The sequence below is a fragment of the Triplophysa rosa genome, linkage group LG4 (genome assembly GCF_024868665.1).
Source record: "Triplophysa rosa linkage group LG4, Trosa_1v2, whole genome shotgun sequence".
NCBI lineage: Eukaryota > Metazoa > Chordata > Actinopteri > Cypriniformes > Nemacheilidae > Triplophysa > Triplophysa rosa.
The window spans coordinates 15,448,547-15,474,731 of NC_079893.1; the positions used below are offsets into that span (position 1 = coordinate 15,448,547).

The 26,185-nt window shown below is 38.2% G+C and overlaps 1 protein-coding gene across 1 annotated transcript in view; it reads left to right on the forward strand.

Annotated features, from left to right (window-relative positions):
- The first annotated feature begins 5,081 nt into the window (after positions 1-5,081).
- Positions 5,082-26,185, forward strand: part of LOC130552577 (vacuolar protein sorting-associated protein 8 homolog) — a 293,391-nt gene continuing 272,287 nt past the window's right edge. The window contains exons 1-13 of the mRNA XM_057330929.1: positions 5,082-5,135; positions 5,736-5,864; positions 6,004-6,102; positions 6,210-6,242; positions 6,317-6,371; positions 7,475-7,599; positions 8,082-8,168; positions 8,251-8,318; positions 10,152-10,305; positions 12,095-12,154; positions 13,347-13,460; positions 13,767-13,847; positions 13,950-14,120. Of these exons, the coding sequence (XP_057186912.1) occupies positions 5,082-5,135; positions 5,736-5,864; positions 6,004-6,102; positions 6,210-6,242; positions 6,317-6,371; positions 7,475-7,599; positions 8,082-8,168; positions 8,251-8,318; positions 10,152-10,305; positions 12,095-12,154; positions 13,347-13,460; positions 13,767-13,847; positions 13,950-14,120 (1,230 nt within the window). The remainder of the gene's footprint in view (positions 5,136-5,735; positions 5,865-6,003; positions 6,103-6,209; positions 6,243-6,316; positions 6,372-7,474; positions 7,600-8,081; positions 8,169-8,250; positions 8,319-10,151; positions 10,306-12,094; positions 12,155-13,346; positions 13,461-13,766; positions 13,848-13,949; positions 14,121-26,185) is intronic.

Below are 26,185 nucleotides of genomic sequence, written 5' to 3' on the forward strand. Positions count from 1 at the left end.
GGATGCGCTGTCTGACAGAGATTCACCGACGCAGCCTTTAGCCCATGACTGTATACACCAGACTGGACCTCGCGTTGCGTTTTGCCGCGTCCCACAGTTTAGAAGCTGTCTATCTTCATTGAACGCGTCAAAGCAACTGTTTCAAATCGCGCTTAAGTGGTTTAAAAGCCTGTACACGAATAAGAGCGTGATTACATAATGTAACGCTAGACAAAGGATGTCAAAACAAACGGATGTTGCGTTAATTGCGATAAATATTTTCTGACGCGTTAATTTAAAAAAATTAATTGCATGCGTTAACACGTTAACGTTGACAGCCCTAGAAATAATACATTTGCCAGATTCCGTGCCATTCCGTGTTGTACAGCAAATTCTGTTTTTATGCCTGGATTCCTTGATTCTGTCTGCGTTTTCCGCATTGCGGAAATCATAGGGCTCTATGTATGTCACGTGAGGTATCGGTCATTGGTATCGGTGTGTCATTACGAGTACGAGTACATGAGCTTGGTATCGGGCCGATACTGGTATCGGTATCGGTGCATCCCTATTAATTAGCAACATAACATGAACTCACAATTTTTAATCACATACATTTTAGTTACCCTGTTGTGTGTAAATCTTCCCTCTCATAGCTTTTGCTCACATAAAGTTGTTCTTTCAAGTTGTTTTCCCTCATAAGCAGGGTCTTACTGAATCTGCAGACTTTTTTGCCACCCTAACATTTTGGGAAAAATCTGCAGAACTCCACATAATAGTTTTAAATGTATTTGCATTTGTACACAAATATAAATGTGTAAATGTTTTCAAATAGTCTTCAAATGCTGCCTGCCTATGCATTTAGGCAGGCAGATGACAGCCGATTTGGTTCTGCTTATTTAAAAATAGGAAGCAAAGTGTTACTGATTATTGCTAAGACTGATTAAACTCTGAATACACCAGACCAAATTCCTCTGAATTCATTTGAACCAACAGAAAAGGTGCATGTCAAGACCATATTTATATATTATTGTAAGAAAAAGTAGGCTATATATTTTTATTATTACGAAAGGGCTTGTTACACTATTATGTTCATTTTAGATTGTAATAATGACAATTTTCTGCATGTTCACAACACAAGTAAAGATAACTTCAAATAAAACTTAACGAGGGAATTCCCCTGTCATTCATTCTTGCCCTGAACGGATTTGAAATGATACAGCGGTGTCTTATAACAAATACGTTCCCTGAACTTCTCCGCGATTAGTTTCATTTTAAATGTCTCAAATATCACATTGTTCATCCTCAGGCTCATTAAAATCTGTAACAGCAAACAGCTACTATCATGATCACATTGTGTGTGTCTACTTGTCAATAACAAGCGCTAAAATCCATGGAATTCCACAGTTTTCTGCGGAGATCTGCGAGCGCTTATTCCGTGCTGCCTCATCGAGTATTGGCAACTGAGAGCAGAGCGCTGTCGCTGAGCGTGCGGGAAACTGTAACCTGAAAATGTAACAACTCACTCGCACAGCTCCTGCTACTAGGGGACCTCGAACCGGGCATCGGTCCAGCATGGGAGTATGTCGCGTCTGCAGCTATAGCACCTCTTGAGGTCGGGAAGTGCACCTTCCCTGAGACCTGCACAGCTCTCTCGCTAGCCTGCCATTTTTCATTAAAGTGTGGCGCTTCTGTTGGAAACACTTTAAAAATTAGTAAATTTGCACGGGCGACCTCCGCAAAAATATCACTCGCAAATTAATATTTTTGGTCGCAACCGTTTTGGCGCAGTCTGGAGCCCTGCCTGTAGTAAAGGTGTACCTTTACATTTACGCATTTGACAGGCGCTATTATCCATAATGACTTGCATTGCATTATACTATACATTTGTTTTTTTTAAGTATATGCAATCCCTGGGATCGAACCCATGACCTTGGTGTTGCTAACGCCATGCTCTAACCACTGAGCCACAGGAAAGCTTTAGAGTCACAGTTCAGAGACAACGTTATTGGGAAACGCAGACCAGAACATTCACCCTGCACGTTAGTGATGTGCGGGTCCTTTAAGAAATAGTTGCAGCAGGAGACAACAGCAGTATCGGCTACGTGAAGTGCAAGTTTCTATGGTTCATAAGCGTATGTTGTTGCCAGTTTACAGATCGCATCACACTTTGTCACTCAACAAGGTATACAACCTACATAAAAAGTAAGCTTATTGATAAGGTTTTTTCAAATGTTTTGCTTGTTGATGTATTTAAAATATTTTTATGCCAGATGGCATTTTTATACTTGAATCCACAGGCACCTCTGTTCCTTTTTTGAACATTGCCGATTAGGGATGTAACGATTCACTCAGCTCACGAGTTGATGCGATTAACGATACTAATATCACAATACGGTTTATTTTTTTCAAAATTAGATGAGACAAATAGATATGAACAACTGTCCTTTTATTATTTTTCAAATGCTGCACATTTCTTTGTAAAATAAAAAAATATGTTTTATGTCAAATAACCAAAGTAAACTGCAATTTTAAAACAAATTCCAAATCAAATAAAAAATGAGTAATACAAAAGTTTCTTTAACAGAAACAAACTACTTTTTTACGTTTAAGAAATATCAGCATATCCAAGTTTTCCAAGTTTGCAGTAAACACAGTGGCCGCTGCTGTTCAGATCATGTATTGTGATTTAATAAACTTCTTAACCGAGTCGGCAGATATTATAATCGATTTTCAACTAGCTCATGGTGAATTGTTACATTCCTTTTAGCGGTGTACAAGGATAATGGCCTCACACTGCTCAGAGGACACAAATGCTCCGCTTATGAATCCAGTGTGAAACTGGCATACGGCTTGCTACTTAAATAAAACATCACGACCTATTTCTCTACTTTGCTTAGTCTATTATTAAAGTAGTAAAAGTCGTTATTTTAAAGGGGTCATATGATGCGATTTTGTGTTTTCCTGTATCTTAGGTGTGTTACAAGTTGTTTATGCATACATTAGAGAAGTAAAATTGCAAAAATGAGTCTCAAACCAAAAGATATGTCCTATTTAACAGCGGAGACTCATCCAGATTTGCCTAAAACGCCTCATTTAAATACGCCCCCACAAATCTACGTCAGTGTGTGGGAAGCTTTGTATATCAACGCCCAAATTTATACACAAAGAAGGTGTAACTATTCTCACTGTAGTGTTGTTGCCGCTGCCATGTTGTGAGATACTTTGTGTTTCATTGCGAAAGCAAAACTACTTTGTTGGGTTTTATTTACAACACAGTTCCAAAACAGTACAACACCCAAATTCGAGTGTGTGCAGCGCATTAGCACCTGGTGCACAAAGGCAGTGTCTAAAAATTATTTATTAAAATTTGCTACTGACTATTCAAACCGTTTTTTGTAATTTCTGTGATAACAAATGTAGAAATGGTTTTATGTTTACATAGTGTCCTCTGACTGTTCTCCCTTACGATGTGACGCAACTCATACTTAGCTTGGTTGCTCTCAACGGCGCCTGATCGCGATTAAGCGTTAAGTGTTTGTTACATATACTACTTCGATTTTAAATAATGAAGATTTATTGCTGCCTTTCCTTTTTCTTTTTAGGGCCGTTTGCATAATGTTGCGTCTTTTGTATGCTCAAGTTTATTTTAAATGTAGATGCAGGCAAGCACACTTGACTATAGAGCACAGACGTGGCATAGAACACCTCATATTCACGGTCAGTGCGGCTGATGTTAGCAACGGCAAACGGTGAGTGCTTTGGAAAGTAGGAGAAAGTGGTGCTGCCCTTTTGTTTTCCATGCTTTTTTGAAGGTTATAATGGCCCCTACTACATTCTTCCAAAAAGTGGTTGGGACTCATTTGACTTTGGTAAAAAGTGGTATTTACATGTCCCACCTGCAAATTACGCCTATGTAAAATACCATGATACAGCTGTTATATAGTTGCTTGATGTGCTTTAATCATGGTCCTACCACCACAGTATATTTGGTAAGGGTAGCAATGGTAATAAATGACATAATAAATTAAAGTGTCAGGTTTTAATTGGCCACACACTGCTGCTAAATGTTGTCACTTCACCTTTCAAGGCTCAGTCCTGTTCTGTATACTAGGGTTGGGGAGTCGACTCCAAAAGTGTCGATTCCTCGACTCTTAATGTCCCTAAAGTCGGAATCGATAGATCCGAAGATATGACTCCGTAATTTTTAATGTTGTCATTGACTCAAATCGGTTAAATTGTCTTTGTGATTGGCACAAAGCAACGAATAACATTTAAAAATCAATCAGGTAAAAGTCATACCTCCACTCTCTCTGATTGTACATCCGATCCAAAACACTGCGTTAATCAGAGCATGAGCGATGCCTACTGGTTCTCTCACAAAAGGGCATGCAATATTTCCTGTTCATTCTTCACCTTCAATCCGATCACATTAAATTCTCAAATTCTTATTAAAAACTCTCCTATATTTCGTCTGTCCCTCTTCAAGCTTTTATTTCTCTAAACGACTGTTAAGACTTTGTAAGTTGCTTTTAATGAAAGCGTCAATTTTATGCTTAAATGTGAGTCTGTGCACATATTCGCATAACTGGACACAAATCAAAATCAAGTTTGTGGAAACAAATTATAAAGCGTTTCATCAAGCTTAAAAACTTAAAAAATCAGCAACAGCCAGGAAGTCACAAATCATAAGTTCTTGTTGCTGGGTTATTATTATAGCATATTTGTTGGATTTAAAATGACATGTTGATATTTTAAAATACTTTTTATTGTTAAATGCCCAACACAGAAAGGCAATGAGTTACGTTAAGAAAATAACACAAGGTAGGCTCAACGCCTTTAAAAAAAAAATGTTTTGAACTTAGCCTAGGGTGAATATATAAACTCTTAAACGAAAATAAATAATGTTTTAGGCTTGTTTAGCGCACATTTACGTAGCCTCAATTCAAAACAATGAAACGCGGTGTCTTTAAGTACAAAACATATTCATTTGTGTAACTGTAACTCGTGAAAATCGATGCAATAAAAAATTATAAAAATAATAAAGGAAACGAAATGTCTTAGCTTTACCATAAGTCTACTGCTACGGTTAGACCTGGGCTGTCATGTCCTTGCGCTGCGTGCGCTTGGAAAACCACATCGGTTTAGGACCGGAAAGGGTCTGTGACTCTATGTCAAAAAACTCTGTGATGGTGTTCATTGCACAAATGCATGTGTATTTGCTAGTGATTTGCTAGTTTCCAGCCCAAAGTTCCCAAGCTGAAGTTCATTCATTTATTTTATATTCGTATTCCTGAGCCCATTGTGAATGACAGGAAATGGAGTCGAAGTGTCGATTCCATCGACTACAAAAGTGGGCGTCGAGAATCTGAGTCGGCTCCAAAATACCCGGAACTGAACACCCCTACTGTATACAAACAGTTTGCTAATTTACAACCACATTCTACTGTGGAACTACTTGAGGTTGAGTTCATGACAAATTTTGAGATTGAGTTCATGTCAAATTCATGACAGAATTTCAGGTGGGGTATCCCTTTAAATTCATAAAGTTTATAAAGAGAGGTCCATATTCCAGTGGTTTATGCCTGTTTGTACCTGTTGGGCTCGGCCTTTCATTTCAAATGTGCCAGTTTTTTAATTAGGATGGTTCTGGAGAGAAAACTGCTAAAACATTATATTGATAAATCTATAATAAAAGACAGCTACTTAGGGTTTATTCCTTTCAGATGCTAACCTGTTTTACATCATTTTTGTTTTAGCCTGAGGATGAGGATGAGCCATTCATTCTGGAGGATACATGTCTTGTTAACACAGAGAATATTGATGCCCACTCGTGTGAGACCTCCTCTCTGGCAAGCTCTGACAGTGGAGACCGCACTCATTTTAAAAGGAATGGAAACTTTCTTTCACTTTTTCTTTGTTATCTGGATACACATGGCAGGCTTTATATGCTTTGTTATTTTAGTCATGTTTTTTGACTGTTTAAAATATGTTCTTAAAGTTAATTAGAACCTGTTTTTTCACTTTAGGAGGAGGAAAGCAGTGGAAACTAATGCAACACAACATGGATTTGTTTTAAGACACAGTGTATTGAAAGGAATCTCAGCCCAGATAGTGTCTGCTGCAGTAAGAACCACAATACTTCAAATCATTTTCAACAGAAAATAATGACATTGGAATTTTGTTTTCCCATTTTCTAATTTGCTGTTTCTACTTTATTTAACTGTCTTCAGGATAAAGTTGATTCTGGCCTGCCAACAGCAATCGTGAGTTATTTTGTGTGATCTTTATTAGTTTGTCTAAAATGTTTTGCTTGTCTAAAATATTTTTGCATTTTCAGACTATTTCCAGTGTGATTGCAGTAGGCACATCACATGGTCTGGCCTTAGTATTCGGTAAGTACACCATTAAGACCTTTGTAAATTGTGCGTTAAAATTGTGAAAGGACAATATAATGAATAGTTTGTTTTTAATTGTATGATCAATACAGATGACAAATATAATTTTAGAACATTCTAGCGAGTATTATTTAAAAAATGCTATAATGCTATCTTTCTGCCTTGGCTTGTCTTGGGTGAAATGCTCAGGAAAAGGTAAATTAGTAATCATGTACAAAATCTAATAAACTGTTACATCATATCGAGCATTGCTATACCCTGAGTAGGGGTGGGTGGAATGACCAAAAATCGATTTCACAGAATCTGTACTGTAGGTCTCCATCGCTCTTTACTCTCTATTAGAGTAAAAATTTTAATATTTTTATTCTCTGTCTTTAGGTTTGTTTATTCTCGCGCTTGTCTTTGCACCGCGAGTCTCTGGTTACTCCACACACGTCTCCCAAAACGGGGGTTTGCGGCGCGTCACGTCAAACGCTCGCGCTGTGAGCATCATCGCGCATTTCAACACAAGTTTCGCCTTGGCTTGCTTAAAGTTAATCTTTATTAAAACTATTAACAGCTTTACAAAACAATCTGACTTCTGAAATATGTGAGAATTAACCTTTTTAGTACACTGCGGGTAGAGAGAAAGCACTAGACTGGAGCGAATCACGAAACTACAGACTGAAAGAAAGTCAAAAGAGTATTTGATTTGTTACTTTGTTATGGGTGCATTAATTCACACGTTTTTTCATCTTAACTCCCAACTTGCAGAGCGCCGAGTTAACTATGCCTACTTATCTACATTCCACGGAATACACAGAATAGAAAAATTTCATACGGTTGACATTTTATTCCGCGGTAACTGCATATTCTGTCATTCCACCCAGCCCTAACTCTGAGTATGCTTTTCCAGCTATGGCATGTTTTTTTTTGTAGGAGTTTGGTATGGATGTTTGCACAGTGTTTACCTGTCTGTGTTTTGCTTGCTGTTACATTTAAGTATTATAAATGCCAAACATGACTGTTTTACTGGTAATAAAGCTCGAAAGACTGTCCATAATCTGCACTCTTTTGCATTCTAACGCTGAAACGTGTGCTGGGGAATATTGTAATTTCAGATCAGAATCAGGCCCTGCGGTTATGTTTGGGTACCACAGCACTTGGAGCAGATTATGGTGCAGTCTCAGCTCTCAGTATTAATCATGACTGTACAAGACTTCTGTGTGGCTTTGCTAAAGGACAGGTGATTGTCACATTTTTCAGTTTATAGTTGCATGAATGTTCTCTAAAAATTACATTTTTATATCACAACTGCTGAATCCTTTATGACTAGCGCCTTATACATACAGACTTGTAATCATAACAGGCCAGTAAAAATAATACTTGCACTTCAGTGTTTGTCAAGCTGTGTTTTGGAGGAGGTGTGACTTTAGAAAGCACTCTGAAGTGAGTGGAAGCTTGCTCAATGTTAGCTTGATATATCGTTAGCCTCTCCGAAATTGTCTGCTCTTCTTTTCATCTTTCTTCTCCAACTGTCTGCTTTGAGTTCCATTTCTGTAGAAAATGCTTACTACTTTAGATCCAACCAATTCTTACCTGACAAAAGCCTTAGCCACAATTAGATATTCAATTTGACTTGGAGATATGACACAATACAGAATTCGACTGAAATTTCTTGTCACACAGACTTTAAGTGGCAATGCAAATAAAATGTATTCTTGTTAGATCACTATGTGGGATTTGGCCAATGGAAAGCTTCTGCGCACTATTACAGATGCCCACCCACCTGGTACTGCCATACTACATGTGAAGGTACTGCACTTAACTTCTATGTTAATTTTAATTCTTGTTTATTGATTTTGAATTAAGCACAAATGTCTCTTACTCTCCATAGTTCACAGACCTCCCAACGCTTGCTGTGTGTAATGACAGTGGTGGATCAGTGTTTGAACTGTCATTCAGGTGAGAACACATTCAGTTGTGAATTTATGTAGGCTATACAATACAATACAATTTTATTTATATAGCACAATTTAAAAACACCCGAAGGTGACCAAAGTGCTTCACAAAAAGACGATGATCAAAGTTTTAAAACGCACAACACAAAATGTAAATTAATAAAACACAATAAACCCGCCAGATTCCTACGCTCTGCAAATGAATGAAGTCTTGTAGTGCCATCCCAAAAAGGGGAAAAAATCACTCTCACATACCTTCTCTGGATCTGTTCCACATTTGTGGAATGATCTGCCCGCTGCTACAAGATCAGCAGATTCTGTAGCCATCTTTAAGAATCGGCTGAAAACACATCTCTTCCGTCAGCACCTGACCGATTAGTTCAGACTTCTATATCTTTTCTACTCTTTCTATCCTAAAAAAAACCCCTCAGCTTTGTATACTGTGGTAGGCTATATGAGACCAGTTTTTACTGCGCTTATGCTTTTTGTTGACCTTATGTTGTTCCAATTGCTTCCATTGTTTACCTCATTTGTAAGTCGCTGTGGCTAAAAGCGCCTGCTAAATGACTGAATGTAAATGTGAATGTAGAACACAAGCTGTAACATAGGCAAGGTTTCCTAAAAAAGTAAAATCCTCAAACAGTAAATCAATAAATATTAAATGCCAGAGAGAGAGTAGACTTAAAAATAGATAGAGACTGGGCTGTTCTAATATAAAACGAGAGGCTGTTCCATAGTTTGTGGCCAACGACAGAGAAGCACGGTCACCTCTGTTTTTTTAGTCTTTGCTTGGAACTTGCAGCAGACCAGAATTAGTAGATCTGAGTGACCTTGACAAGGTGTGAGGCTGCAACAGATATGTTAAGTACTGTTGGGCCTGGTTGTGAAGCCTCTTTTGGGACTTTTTTTAAAGAAAACAAAAAGGTTCCATCTACAAAATCAAATTATAATTTGGTTCTATAAGGTTCTACAATAAATGTAATAAATGTATCTGCGAGCCAATCAGCACTTTGAATGCACGCAAGAGGACCAATCAGGATCAGCTTTCTTTGTCATGTGGCCAGACTCCTCACTGACAGTGGAAAATACCTGATGAAACAGTGCAACGCAAAGCAATGTTTAAAAGAAACCTCAGTTTATTTTTATATTTAGCTATAGATACAACACTAGCCAGCAGTACTAACTGTTAGCCTTCTAATTCCTATGTTTATAAATCTAAACTTACGCGCAGGTGTATATTTAATTTTAAAATTATTTCATCATATACAGTGAAAGAATAAGAAAAGCTGTGTTAGACTATAGCTCGAGCTGCGAGGCTTCTCTGAATAACAGTGCTTTTACAGCCGGCTAGCGAGAACTCTGCAAAGTGCGTGTCTGTATAAAAGGTGTTTTATTGTGTATGAACTGACTTTGAGGACTGTGCAAATTACTTGCTAGAGCGCGTCTGTAGACAGCGTCACATGGGGTTGCCTGGAGTAACTTTGACTTAAAATATTTCCTCGGTCTGCCAATGCCATTTGGCATTTTGCCGTAAAATGCAGTATTTTACAAGCGCAATGGAGAATTGCTATGAAACTAGGTATGGTTCATCAAATAAAGTATTTTATGTATGTATCGATGTTTCTGTGTAATACAATTTCTCAAAGTTCATGGAAAAGTCATGGAAATATATAAGTAATAAAAGTGTATGAACCCTGAAGAGTAACTTGTGTATCATAGAAGGTCCCTTATTGTACCTCATAGTGTGGTGGAGAGACACATACCGTAGTATTGTTGACTATATTCCCCAAGTCAAAAAAATCTGCCTCATTTTCTGTCTCTTGCTCTCTCTTTCTAGGAGGGTGATGGGAATGAGGACATGTGAATCAAGGTGTTTATTCAGTGGTTCTAAAGGTGAAGTTTGCTGTGTTGAGCCTCTTCATGCTGGACCTGAACTGAAGGATCATCCAGTCACACAGTATTCTCTACTGGCTTTGGCTTCACTCACTAAGGTAAACTCATTTATACATTAAACCTCTTTTTGATTCACCAACTCAGGGCTGTACGTTAACTTTTTTGCACATAGCACCGGTGCTGCAGAGGTTTAAAGTTGTTTAGCACAGGCCAAATAGTTGTAGCACTGGCCAAATAGTTGTAGCACAAGTATAAAACGTGTGGTTCATCACATAAATAGGCAGGTAAATGACGAAGGACATTAATGTTCAGATGTAACGTACAGATGGATAAATTAGACCCATATAATTTTTAGTTTTTCCCAAATGCGTTTTTTCGTTTTTTATTGTTCTGATTTCTGTATTTTCAGTGTTTTGGTATACAATAGTAAACACATTTGTCCATAAACAAACTGTAGCATACTATAGTAATTATAATATAATAATTATGTCACTAGTGAAATTCTTGGGTACTATAGTATTAAGTATTTTTTAACTCTACTATAGTAAATATAAAAAAATTACTATAGTGTTTATTACAGTTTATAAATTTACTACAAGTAAATTATTTTTTTCATCTGGTTCAAATTAAGCAGACTTATATTTTGGCGGGTTGTCGCGAAGACGCTTCACTGTGTGTTTGAGGCATCAACAACATTCCAAATGCGACATATCGCCCTCCGAAGGGCTCTTTGGGATGGGAACACGGCACAAAACATCGCTCAAAATAAAGAGAAAATTACGTTGTTTTTATTTCTACTTTTTCCACGTGAATTCTAAATGGACACATTAAGAGATACAATTGTTTTTTTCCCTCTAGTGTACACATTAAGAGCTTTACTCTTCAAAGGGAGTAGGGAATAGGGATGATCACTTCTGAAAGGAACGCAGGGAATGAAACGTTGGTAAAATAAACTTGGAGCTACTCTGTGGATGAAGTTCATGTGTTTATGTGCTCGTATATTGAGATATAGACAAATCCACGGCTGTCACGCTTGTAACATGTTAAACTGTGCAACTCATTCACACACACACACGCAGAACAAGCAGAGGACATATTTAAATAGTAGAACTCCATTTACGTGATTCCTTCCATGTCGGAAGGAATCACGTAAGCGATTCCCACATCCCACAGATTATAGGGCTCTCTAGATAAATTAACTTAATGCAGCCTGGAAAATTAGTTTTAAACGCAAAAACTAAATATGAGCGAAAATAAATAGTGGTGCGCCATTAGTTAACCTCACACACGAACAAGCACAATGACAAACGAACAAACAATCGGCTCTGTCTAATACTTGTTCAAATCTTATAACAATATAACATATATGTCTCACTGTACAGCCCTGCCAACTCTAATAGTGCTGTTTGCTGGCAGTTTCCTTACACATGATTGCATTTGACACCAATTTTGACAAACATCAACATTTTGATTTTTATGTTGCTATTTTATTCAGGGTGCAATTTTTTGTAATTTTATAATTAGTTATTTTGTTAGATGACTAATAGATTGTATTAAATCATTCAGATGACTTAGCTTGCTTGTTTGGCTTGGTTTTAGTTTTGAGGAGACCTTAAAGCTTACCTTGTTTCACATCTTAATCTTTCTATTGAACCCTTGTCTTGTTCTGTACCATAGACTCTAAAGTTTCTCTCCTGTCTTCATTTAATAATGCTAATGATTATAATAATGATAATGATCTATATCTTTGTTTCCTAATTCTTGTAAGTCGCTTTGGACATAAGCATATGCTACATGCTTAAATGTAATTATGGACCACCAGTCCACACAGGGCCCAACCAAGCACTTGGTCAGACTTCAGTTTTATACAACCTATGTTTTTAACAGATCCTGCTGTTAGGACTAAGGCCTTCACTTAAAGTCTGGATGACTTTTCCCTATGGCAAGGTACAGTATACTGTCTTATTCTCACTTTGTGTGTGTCTGTATTTACTTGGCACTAGAAATCAACAATGAACATTAATGCAGGTTTAATCTCATATTTAAGAATTATGGTAGTATTTGACTGCTTATGTGCTGCTAGTCTTTGAGGTCTGCAATGTAAATGGCCGCAGTTCTGATTAGCCTTTGAAAGTTAACGACCAGAACTGTAGAAAAAGAAAAATGCAAAGTGTTTTCAGCTAGATGCTGATCTTTAGAGCTCTTCATCAGCAAAGATTACAGTGGTCCGTTTACATATTATACAGATCTAACAGTACAGTACTGACTAGCATCAAAGAAACAACCCACACATGTGCACACTCAAATACCTCACACTTAGCCTTGATAGTTGGTTTTCATGGTGCTGTGCACAGATACTCATTCTATATTATTGTTTTCTTCTGTGGAATCAGGAAGGATGTTTACACTGCCTTTTCATACAATTAATACTTCAGTGTGCATGTGTACAATACACACTTCTGCATGTTCCGGAACACACTGATGTTTCATTATTTTTCATTATAACCTATGTTATACAATTGGGCTCAAAATGATTCCACCCCTAAGTAAATATGATCAAGGAAGGATATTAAATAAATCTGTGTTGTTAATCCTTCAAATATCTTCAAAAATGTTTCAAAAATCTAACCTTTCATTGGAGAATAATAATTTTAAATAGTGTGATGTCATTATGAAATAAAAGGTTTTGATTTTTTTATCAGTTGATATTTGCTAAAATCCATGATGCCATATATCTGAAGAAGACATCCAGGATCTTTAACAGAAAATTAGGCCCAAAACATGAAAGATACAGCAGGAGATTTAACTTTACACATGGGATACTTTTCTATCCATGTGTTCAGCAAACCCATCTTGAGTGTTTGCTGCCAAAAATGCTCATTTGTTAAATTCATCTGACCATAGAGTGTTTGAAAAGTAATTGACACTTCTGGAACTTTAAATGGGAGAGATTCTTTGGCCAGATTAATTTAATTGCGTACCTAACCCAATTAAATAAAAAATCAGAAAGCATCAGCAAGAGTGGCAATGAAAACATAAAATGCTAACATGGAAAATGCCCATCTAAAGTGGCAAACTAGGTCTTTAATCGGAGAGTAATTTTATTTCTATGTATCTCATATAGAACTTACTTTTTTAGATGCAGGTGGATCCTACCAGTGTCCCCTTGTTAGCTTGGCAGTTTGTTGCAGTACAGAAAACAATCAACCCCATTCTGTCTTTCTGTAGAGGAGACACCATCCACTTTCTGCTGGTCTGTTTCTTTGCAAAACCTAATTAAACTTAAAAACTTTTTTATAAGTAAAAACTGAAATGAAAATGTAAAATGTGTAATTTCTGCAACAATACTACCATTATACCACATTTATAATTTAAACATCTTGACTGGTCTAGACTAACAGTAACAATATAGAGTCTGTGAACTAAAATGTGCTTTTACAGTGGATGAAAAGGGCACTGTACATTTATAATTTTGTTCAGTGCTGCAGAAATTACACCACCTTTACTAAGAATCACAAAATATCAGATAATTGAGCAACTCTCTTGTTTTGGTGCTCAGGTTAAAAAAGATGAGTCTGGGACTATCCATGTCATCAAACAGAGGCAGTTTCAACTCAACTGTGATCCTATTAGTTTAAGCGTGAGTTAAATCTTTAGTATGTGCAATCATTCAGTTAAAGGAATAATTTCAGTTTGGTTAATTCTATGGCAATGTAAAGTTTCACTTTCTCTTTTTTTTTAGTGGATAAATTCCCATACACTTGTATTAATGGACAGCAGAGAAAAGCTGCGAGTACTGGACAGGCCGAGTCAGGAGGAACTGGAGGTGGTGGACATGACTGAGCTGCAACTGGTCTATAACAGCAGCTATTTCAAATCCCTTGCTACTGGTGGAAATGTCAGCCAAGCACTGGTAGGTTAGGTCACTAGATTAGCTAAACACTTGCATTTTGGTAAATGGTGATGAATAAGTTTCACAGGGTTCCTACACGTTTTGGAAAAGTATGGAAAGTGTGGATTTTTATTTTATTGTTTTCTAGGTCTGGATTAGTATGGAAAAAAGGAAATGGAGTATGGAGAAAATTATGAGTTTCCAGACTATTGCCCTATCTGTTTTTCTAATATATAAAAATTAGGAATTTCTGATAATAAATGTATTTTTATGAAGTTGTTTCGAGCGCTGCCAAAAGATCTGCTCTAGACTAAATCTGCAGGAGGACTGTTTGCTGTGATTGAGTTGACGCCAATGAAACAGTTTTTTTCACAGCAATGGCGGTTCATGGAGCCTCTCAATAGTTCCCGGAAGTTACTAGTAACGAATGGAGCTGCAGCAAAACAGACTGATTGCTTTCTCCCTCTTTCCAGAGCACTCGGGAGTTTGCACTCCCAATTTGAATGTGCTTGACTGATGTCAACATTTAAATAACGAACCTGACTAAACGGCAGATAGTATTATCCAATAATGCAAACTACAAAATGTTGAAACGAGACAAAAACATGACCAGACCTTCACTAGTTCATCCTGAACTGCATGGCTTTTGACTTGTGTTTATAGGTTGTGGTTAGCCTATTAAAACAACAATACTTTAGCAAATATTTCAAACGCATCGATGAATTCTTATTTAACTCTCTTTCTATATTATTGTAACAATTTTTTATTAAAAAAACAAATGTCTGCAACTTTTGTAATTTGATGTCTATGTCTGTAGCTGCACTCAAAGTCAAAGGAATAGCACTTACATTTGTCATTCCAAACCCAAATGCTCTTGATAGATTGATTGTATTTCAATCTAGTAATATTTGTATAAATATATCAACTGGCAATGTGTTTACTCATCACTGATAAACATAAAAAGACAGACATGGCTTTTGCTATTGTCATCTAATTTGCACTCAATTGTTCTAAAATGCACATATGTAGCTCAAGAAAATATTTTTTATTTGTTTGGGACAAACTCAGTTTTTGGACCTCTGTATTTCTAAAATCCTGCATACGGCCCGGATTGAACGTTGTCAAATTTTGAAATTAGACAAATTCATGGATTTTTGTTCTCTTTTCATGTTCATTAATGAATTATATTTCACCAATCCTTCTATTGCTGTGGGTTGAAGGTTAACGGTGATTTAATTTGGCAAATTATTAACATTGCACTAAATTCCCATTATAAAAATGTTATGCATTGAACATGTTTGGTTTGGTTTTAATTACATTGTATGAGGTATAGCTATAACAGTCCACTGATTATTTGTCAAAATATTATAATAAGATACACGTGAACAGTTATATTTTTAAAACCATCTTTTTATATGTTAAATATGGTCTGAAAAGTCTTCAGGGAAGTCTGTATGTTTAAGTCTGGAAAAGTATGGAATTTCTAAATGAAAAATGCATAGGAACCCTGGTTTCATTGCAGGAATTTCCAACAGATACTACCTCAAAAGGGGGCGGGCGGGCAGGCCCGGATTAAGAATTCAGAGGCCCCTGGGCACAAGTGTTTTATGGACCCGCCCATACACACACGTGTGCACAATAAAGTTGTAAATTAACCTATAGGGTTGTCAAGAATCTAAGGGGGGAAGAACCCAAGCGCAGGCAGCAGGGAATTAAGAGGTTACACAAAAAGACTTTATTTAAACAATAAACACAAAACAAAGACCCACAATGGGGTAAAAACAGGAACATGGATAATAAACACAAGCACAGAGCGAAAACTAACTAAACACTAGACATGAACTAAACTCAACACTTACTGGACTAGACACGGAAACAGCAAAACTGGCACTGAGGCACGAACGGCAGAACACACGGGTGGCACACTGAACACAAGGCAACTGGAAACAATGACCGAGCACAGGACAATGAAACATGAGGGCATTTTAAAGGGAAGACAAATGAAGGGTAATCAAAGAGGGCAGGTGGGAAACATTAGACACGGCAGGGAAGCAATACATGAAACGAGAGGGGCGGGGCCAATGACAAGACATGAGAAAACACATGGAATGTCAAAAAGGTAAACACCCCATGGCTTCTCACACTAAACATAAAGCTTTGTCACGACTCTGCCACAAGACCAAGAAATCCATGACAAGATAAAGCAGAATCGTGACAGAAGCCCCCCCTTTAACGACCAGGTGCTCACCAAGGGGTAGACTGACATGACAAGACAGACTGGGTGACAGACACGATCCAAATACACATAGAAAACATAACTAATGGAAAACATGACAAAATGACAGCGGGGTTGGGGTGAGATAATAAAAATAACAAACATGGGACGGGGGTGGGGACAGACAAGGGTTCATAGGGGGAACAGTCTTAGCCCCTGGGCGCGCTTGAGGGCACTGAGTTCTGGGGGACTTAGGGGGGAAAGTCCTGGGGGGACCGCTGACTTGAACGCCGGCTGGAAATGTTGGGCGCCGGCTGGAAGACCGGCTGGAAGACCGGCTGGGCCGAGCTAGACGCCGGCTGGACAGGGCTTGACGCCGGCTGGACAGGGCTTGACGCCGGCTGGACAGGGCTTGATGCCGGCTGGTAGGCCGGCTGGACAGGGCTTGACGCCGGCTAGAAGGCCGGCTGCTGCACCGGACTGGAAACCGGCTGCACCGGACTGGATCCCAGCTGCACCGGCGCTCACTGGCGGCTGGGCAGGGTTCAGCATCCCCCTCCTCGGCTTCTTCTTCTTGGCCCGGCCCACAGGACGTGTGGCCGGCTGGAGAGAAGCGATGGGGAGCCCGGTTAGCTCCGTACCGGAGGAGTCGGACGGGGAGTCCCACGACTCCCTTCGTCTACGCCGGCCACGGATGCTGATGGGCGGAGGAGGAGCTGTCGGGGGAAGAGGAGGATGGCGTGGTGACACCCAAAACCCCGACCTGTAAGGGGCTATCCTCCTCGATGGTTGCCAGCCCCATGAGAGGCTCTGCCATGGACATTCCCCTGGACTCCTCACGATTCATCGCGAATTGGACCTGGTCCACGAAGCCCAGGGGTCTCAACCGGCGCATCTCAGCTGGCTCGAAGGGTTCATCGAGGCGCGCGGTGGACAGGAAGTCCATGGCGAAGTCCTTCACGGGGGTCCCCCTCTGGTGGAAGCCGAACAGGACGTGAGCCTGGCTGCTCCTGAACGCCTCATTCAACTCCTCGATGCTGCCTGCTGGGTTTGGTACTGGCTCGGTCATTCTGTCAAGAATCTCAGGGGGGAAGAACCCAAGCGCAGGCAGCAGGGAATTAAGGGGTTAAACAAAAAGACTTTATTTAAACAATAAACACAAAACAAAGACCCACAATGGGGTAAAAACAGGAACAAGGATAATAAACACAAGCACAGAGCGAAAACTAGCTAAACACTAGACATGAAGTAAACTCAACACTTACTGGACTAGACACGGAAACCGCAAAACTGGCACTGAGGCACGAACGGCAGAACCCACGGGTGGCACACTGAACAGAAGGCAACTGGAAACAATGACCGAGCACAGGACAATGAAACATGAGGGCATTTTAAAGTGAAGACAAACGAAGGGTAATCAACGAGGGCAGGTGGGAAACATTAGACACGGCAGGGAAGCAATACATGAAACGAGAGGGGCGGGGCCAATGACAAGATACGAGAAAGCACATGGAATGTCAAAAAGGTAAACACCCCATGGCTTCTCACACTAAACATAAGGCTTTGCCACGACTCTGCCACAAGACCAAGAAATCCATGACAAGATAAAGCAGAGTCGTGACAAGGGTACTATGTGTATGAAACACCTCTATCTTATACAGGATTACATTGACAAGTTACAAACTATGATCGCAATGGACAATATCAACACCTGTACACATCCTCCATCATACAGGATTTACACCACATGATTGCAACAATGCTTTCCTGGACCAGCAACAACAATATCAAGACATTTCCCTGCATACTGTAACTCATTGGCACATGCAAGCAGCACACACTACCACACCTCTACCAATTCAGTTCCATCAGATTCTTCCATAATTCACACACAAACACGTCGGATTCACAAAACTGTTCTTAAGAGAAAATATAAGAACTTTATTAAGATCAATTACAATACACAAAATGTACGTTCTTAAGAATATTCTTAAGTGCAATTCTCAAATATTTTCATCTTCATTTTTTCTAAGAATAAACAGGCAGTCTTTGTCAATGATTATTCTACAAGAGTAATTTGTCCATTTGTTAAACTTTATTTGTGTAACAAGCACCTCGCGACTCACGTTTTTATGTAAGCGTGTCATGTGTTACAGTAAACGGCATTAACGAGAATTTAAGTATACATCTTTAGCCTATGTGTTACAACATCGTCATATTTGTGTGTATGTAAACATTTTGCAATGTATGTAAAAGCACTGTGGATTATCTAATAATGGAGGCTAAATATTGGTAAAGTAAGGCAGTTACTGATCAACATTATATTATCAATATAAAATAATTTATAATTGGCAAGGAAACACCACCAAATAAATGTGAAAAAAACTCTTACCTTTTAAGATTTAAGACAGCCCCGAGGGTATATCAACTCATTATATTTACAACAATAAAGCCGTTATCATTGACATGTTTTCAGTTTCTGTTGTCAGTCCATGACACACAATAAATAGTGGTGATTTCGGGCCAGAGAAGTGCCCGGCAGAATGAATATGGTATGGAAAGCCAGAGTATTCATTAACGCCTTGTAGGGCGTCTTATTGCACACTGACACGTCAAAAGCGTGCGATTTGACGTGTGATTTTCTATGTAAACACACTTTCTCGACGTGCCCTTTGAGTTATCGAAAAACGTGCGTTGGAAACATGCGCTTATGGAAAGCCGTTTGGGTCATATTTCGCCATCAACCAGACGCCTGGTGTTCAGAAGATGCCTGGTTTTACGGCGTTTAAGATTTACAGATGCCGCAAAGTATAGAGTTTTGTAGCGCATGCGCCGTAAATTACTTCTCTCATGAAGGTGTCAGCCGCGGTAGCGCAGTGGAACGCGTGCGCGGTTCATGTGCTTGCTGCCGTGACATGACCCAATAAACATGACCCAATAAACCAACTCAAAAGGAACGAAGATGGTCGGACCGCGGAGTCGAACTCCTGTCGTTAAAAGCGATACTGTGCTGCTGCCGCACACGCGATCCACTGCGCTACCGAGGCTGACACCTTCGTGAGAGAAGTCAATGCATTTTACAAACATGAACGTACACAGACTCATGACCGTGCACACTCTAGAAAATATGCCGTTACACATATGATAAACGAAAAGGAGGAAAAAACGTGCCCAATGGGATAAAATCACATAATGAAAGTCTAAGCATTATTCGCAATAAAGTTAAAAACAGGAAACGTTATTCAGATTGACATTCTACTACACAGGTCTTTCTGTTCATTGGAGGGGCTGGACTGTGTAGAAAAGGTGGGGCTGATTTGAATATTATAGAAAACTCTGCTTTTTACGGCGTCATTGTTACATGGAAACGCCGTTGTTTACGGTGTACTATGGAAGTCCAAATGGCGAAATGAACGGCGTTTCAAATTGAACTTAAAACGCCATTTTTAACGCTGTTTTGACGGCGAAAACGCCGTAATTTACGGCGCATGCGCTACAAAACGCCGTACTTTACGCCGCCTGTGCTACAAAACGCCGTACTTTACGCCGCCTGTAAGTCTTAAACGCCATAAAACCAGGCGTCTTTTGAACACCAGGCATCTTGTTGATGGCGAAATATGACCCAAACGGCTTTCCATATAACCCGGCACTGTTCCACAGATCTATTAAACCCCCTTTTCTTGAGTTGTTTGCTAAACAATGAAAATATCTTGCTGTTCAGGAGTTTTTGAAAGCTGGGATGTAATAGGAATGTGCACGAATGTTCAAATATTCGATCCGCAATAACTATTCAAAAATAAAAAATGCTATTCGAATATTTGTATTTTTCGTAAGAATAAAAACTGCGTCACCACAGGATTAAGTTACCGCTACAGAAGACCTTAGAGTTGTCACGTCTTATTTAATGCTTCTTCAATTCATCTGTAATGATTTTACAATATACAGAAAATATAAAAAAATCATTTGTATGTGTTCCTAAATCTTTGTTCTCTCAGATCGCAAGCTGAAATATTTTAAGTTTACACCCCGGATGCCCGTATCGGGTGTTATGCTCGGCTCACATATTAAAATGTTTAAGAACTTGTGAGAAACAGAGTTTGTTAACATTGCTTACATTAGGTATAAAAATGCCAACGTAATATTAGAAGATTAACAATAATTAATTTATTACCATAACTTGTTCGGAGCGTTGTTATTGGCAAATTCATATTCGTTTGTTAAAAATATATTAAGTAATGCTAATTTCAACAACATGAAAATGTACATTTCACTGCAACTAATGTTAATGAATTTGGCCTTAGCATAAGACTGGCACCTTTTTCCAAATCTAAAGCCTGAATTTTCCTTTTAAGAAGTTCAAATGGGGTTGTCACCTTCAAGTTACATCCTGTAAATGATCGAATGGTCGCGTAATTAACAGGGAAACAAGCATTACATGGCTCCGCCTTTGTTGCGGGCTAAATTTTAGGATCCGAACAGTCGGCATGGAGGTATCAAGCCCGTTTACTTTATCAACATTATAAACAATAAAGCCAGATATTCTTGTCAGATGGGTTTTGTTTGCAGGAGTTAGAAGAGCAGCTTGTTTTCTCTGCTGTCAGCTTGTTGGCTGAGCAACGTTCACCATAGTAAAATAGACCTATATGCTTGTTTTTCTTACCAAGAACATGTAAAACAAAATAAACAAGATAACCATATATCACAGACTGTCAGTATACATTGCGTTCTGTTCGTTTGGTTTTGTATGTTTTCTTTTTGTATTATACCATTCCGAACAGGGTTAAATGCAGTTTTTATGTATTTTTCTATTTTTTCCTTTTTTTCAACATTAAAAAACCTATACAGGATATGATATTAATGCGTTATGAATATTTAATGATAATTATAAGCTTGATGTGAAATTGTGACGAAATAAAAACTTAACAAATAACGTCATTATTAACTCAATTTAAATAAACAAATATTCACATATTCTTTTTTATGATCTCAAATATTCAAATATGAATTTATTGAAAAATGCCCATCCCTAGGATGGAATATGGTCATCAGACCAAATTTCTATGAGGTTCCGCACCTCCTCACAACTCTAAGTTTGTCCGCGAGCTGCCATGCTAGTGCAAACTGTCAACAAACACTTGTCCTCATTCCATAATGCACAGTGCAGCTGACTACGACAACTGGTTTAGTTCACAAAAGTGCAGTACTTTTTGCATTTGGGTCTCTTCGAGGTCGAATCACGTTCTCACCACAAACGAACCGCTCCAGGGTTCGTTTGAAAGCGTACCGAGACCACATTTTCAAAGAGGTCTCGGTACGCTTATTTGGTCCGCTTTTGGTGCACACTCGAGTGCGATTGCTGCATTCACACCTGCCCAAACGAACCGCACCAAGAAGAAAAACGAACTCTAGTGCGATTCAACTAAATGAGTCGGGTGAGAAAGCACTTCTTTAAATGTGTGGTGTATACAGGATGTGTGCTATTTTCTGAATGTAAAAAAGAAAAGACTAGAATCGGCTCCAGTCGAAAGAAAGCTTATAGATGCGAGTCATCATTTGGTCTACACCAGGGGTGGGCAAACTTTTTACCTCAAGGGCCACATCAAGTTTTCGAATCCTTGTTAAGGGCCGCATATTATTTGCACATTAAATTAATTTTTTTTTGATTTTCAACTGAAATTTGATCACTACTGTAGTGTTTGTAAATTCAATTCCTTCTACCCTGTGTTTTATAAATACTTTTATATTGAAAAAAAATGGCAAAACATTTGCACACTGTCATAAGACACATTATTATAATAATTTACAGTTAACATAATTTTTTATTCTTGACATTTTCAAATATTCCTCTAATTCAGGGGTGTGCAATTAATCCCAATGGGCCACATGAGAAATTGGACTGTAGTGGAGGGCTGAACCAAAAGGGTAAACTTAATTCTGATCAATGCTTAATTTATGGCTTTTAAAATGCAATAAATATCTAAACTGATCTAACTCTTTTATATTAAAAAAAAAAACACCACCACTAATACTTTTCTGCACATCTAGGTTATACATGTACTAATGTGAAATCAGATGTGTAATATACATGTCTAAAAAAATGAAACATTGTAATATTACAAGTTAAACATTTGGCATTGCAAACCGCTCTCAATTTAATTTATATCCATTGTGAGCCACTTGTACAATTATTCTGGTTCTCGAATCTGATTGGTTGAGAGCTACGCCATATTCACCAGTATCACTAGGGGAACTATATGAAGAGTTTGGTTACGTTTTTAAAAAATAATAAAAATCATGTTTTTTATTATGTTATCATGTTTTTCTTGTGTTTTATTGCGTTAGTTAGCTGTATTTTTTGAGTAAGCGTGGCTTGAAATCAAAAAGCAACTGCACTTTAATTGGAATGCACAATAAAAATAGCCTACATGATTTTAGATTATTTTTAAACAGAGTTATCTCATTTTCGAACCAAACTCTTATATATCTATGACGGAACCATTTCACAGTCCGCCATTTAGCTAAATCGGATTTATAAGAAGTGAAATTAAAAGCAGTCTCTCTTAGAGCATTTCTCAGCAATAGTGACCGATTGCAGAATCCTACGTCACAGCCGTATCTCTTTCTCAGGGCTCAGGACGCAAGTGTCTTGAGATGCGCTTTTGATAACAGAAATTCCCGCCTCAGCGTGAGGCGCTTCAAAAGACACGTTATGCGATCGCAGCGTTTAAACACGCCCGTCTAGCTAGCGCAGAAGCGCATGTCTGCCTCTCTTTTCATTTTTACTCAAGTATGCTGCATTGTAGACTCGCGCCACCTAATGGATTTTGTCTGTATTACATCAATTTAGTCATTTTCACCAAAATCCTAACTGAACGCAATGTTATTGAATACATTTAAAAACCGCCTCGCGGGCCGGATGAAATTGCTTGGGGGGCCTGATGTGGCCCGCGGGCCGTAGTTTGCCCACCTCTGGTCTACACATACCCTTACTCATGCCATTTGTTCACACAGGGCGCTTTCCGAGATTCATCCTGTTAATGTTCCGGAATCACTTTACGGATCAATCCGGGATGCATTTGCGTTCACACCGAAGGCCTCTGGCAATGTTATGGCAATTTTCTGGGATCAGCGGTCTGTGTAAATGGGGTTATGGGTATGACCTCAAAAATTAGTTTATCGCTTTTATAAAACAAAGTTTGAGAAAGTTATTATTTTACAATTTAGATTTTGTAAACATTGCAGAACAAGCTCGCACAATAAAAACCCGTTAACAAAGCAGACAGGACATTTTACTATAAAGACGATACAAAAACACAGGTTGGGATATCATCATGTTTATATTGTTAACAGTGAAGAAACAGAAAAAACAACTAGATAAATGTTCGAATGAAAGTGGAGTCTGTTAAAAGAAAAGCCGGTGTCTCTCAAGCAGGACACACATATTTTAAAGGTTGGTAAGTGATGATGTTTATTAAAGCACTTCGTATGTGTTAATAAATATGATTAAATATAATTTAAACGTTAAAACACCATGTATGAAAACTCTTTCCCTTATACTTTCAGTTTGATGATCGACGTCATGCATACTTTAGCTAAATAGAAATATAGTTTTTAGAATACGAATATCATGCACAGTCAGTCATTCGAAAACTAAAAAAAAATACTTTTGGTATTTAGCTAAATGAATGTATGATAAGTCTTATCACCAAACTGAAACTAATGATAGGCTGTCAGCTTCTAAACAAAGTTTTAAACTTTAAAGTATTTTAATTAAACAAGAATAAAAAAGCACTTTACTAAACTTGATCGCTTACCAACCTTTAAATCAAGGCTTTATCTGTGTGCTCAGGTAGTGCTTGTGCTGTGCTGTGCTGTGCTGTGCTGCGCTGCGCTGCGAAGAAGCTTGCGAGCTTCTCTGCAGAATCACCACGGCTATTGTTAAAGGGGTCATATGGCGGAAGTACGTGTTTTTCTGTGTTTTTGGTGTGTTATAAGTTGCCCATGCATGTATTAGACACGTAAAATTGCACAAATGAAAGTGTGGGAATAAAAGATGCATTCTATCTAAAAGCGAATGCTCAACCAGACTTGCCTGAAATGCCTCGTGTAACCACACCCCGGCGAATCTACGTAACTTCGTAACATGATTTGACTAAGACCGCCCAAATCTACACATAGTTAAGGTGGGCGTAATTGTAAATCTCATTGTATCGCCTGTCAGTACAATTGCTTTGGAACCTGATGTTCCGAATATGGTAAGAGGCGTTACATTTCTGTGAAATGCTTGAAGTATTTGACCAATCACTACGCACTGGTGAACTGGCCAATCATAGCACACCTCGCTTTTCAGAGCGATGAGCTTTGTAAAAAATCAGCGCGTTTTAGAGAGGCGGGGCAAAGAGGAGATGCAAACATGCATGGTATGTCGAAAATACAACGTTTTTTAAACTTTAAATGATGTATACACATTGCGTTACATCTAAAACAAACAATAATATTCGTTTTACCCGTGCAATATATGACTCTTTTAACAAAACTATAACTTGACTTTTACCTGAATATTTAGATGTGCTTGTTTTTCTCAACAATAACATTGTAAAAGGTGAAACGGATCGCGGTTGATCCGTGATCCGTACAGAGCGTGCTCTACGGGCGGAATGCATGTGACCAGCCAGCTGATGATTAACTGTAAATTCATTCTTCATACAGTAAAGCGCGCATGCGCTCTCGCTCTCTCTCCATCTGGACGAGTACAATGTTAAAGTGCATTCTCGCATATCCTAAAACTGCTGAGTAAGCTTGCTGTAAAGTTAAAGTAATGTTGTGTTGAGTCAAAGATCAAATGATGTGATCCACGCGCAAACATCAGCATTTTTTGGGTCGCAGGCCACTCATCATTCAATAATGCATTTGAGAAGACGAGAGAAAGTCAGTTGAGAGACTTACTTCATGAGCACCACCTCAAAACACCTGTCACATTTATCATCTGATCTCTAGAGATACATTTGTCAACTGTTTACTCTGACTGCACGTTTTTTTCATATTTATTTGTTATGCCTATTGTCATTTTTAATAATGCATGCATACTATATGACACAGCCTAGAAGATAAATCATAACTGTTTAGAAACAAAATTCTCTGTTAAATTAATCTGATGATGTCTTATTACATTTTTATAAAATTCTCTAAACTTCTTTAATTATATGATAATAATAAACTATGACAAGCATTTACATTAGATGATCCGAAAAATGATCCGATCCGTGACCCAAAATCGGTCAAATTATCCAAACAGTGAGTTTTGTTATCCATTGCACCACTATTGTAAACTATGAACATGATGACGATATTCCGACCTAAGTGTTTATTATGTATGGTCTTTAGTGTTATGTGCTGTCTGCTTAATTGATAGTTTTTTCATTCGCTCCAGAGTGAATTTATTCTGAAATGGTTCAAATGTTTTTTTTTAATGTTTAAAAAAAAAAAAAACGTTTCTAAAACTTTTAAAAAACAATTAACTTATTTTTGAGCACATGTTTTTACATCATAGGAAACTCTCTGTAATAGCCAGTGCCTTTTGTCTTGCACTTACAGTTGCAAAAAAACTGGCTCATTTTTTATTTTTTCTGTTCCATTACAATTTTTCATTGAGGCCCTGTAAATTTTCACCAAACAAGCCTAAACATATTGCTTTTATTTATTTTCATATGACAATGTATATTTATCTTAGCATATATTTAGTGTAAGCTATTGGGCTAATAGCCTACCTTGCGTTCTTGCGCTTCGTTTTTATCCACATTTACCAATAAATATATAAATGAAAAAGTATTAACAGCCCTACTCACCACTAAAAAAACTACAAATAACAGTA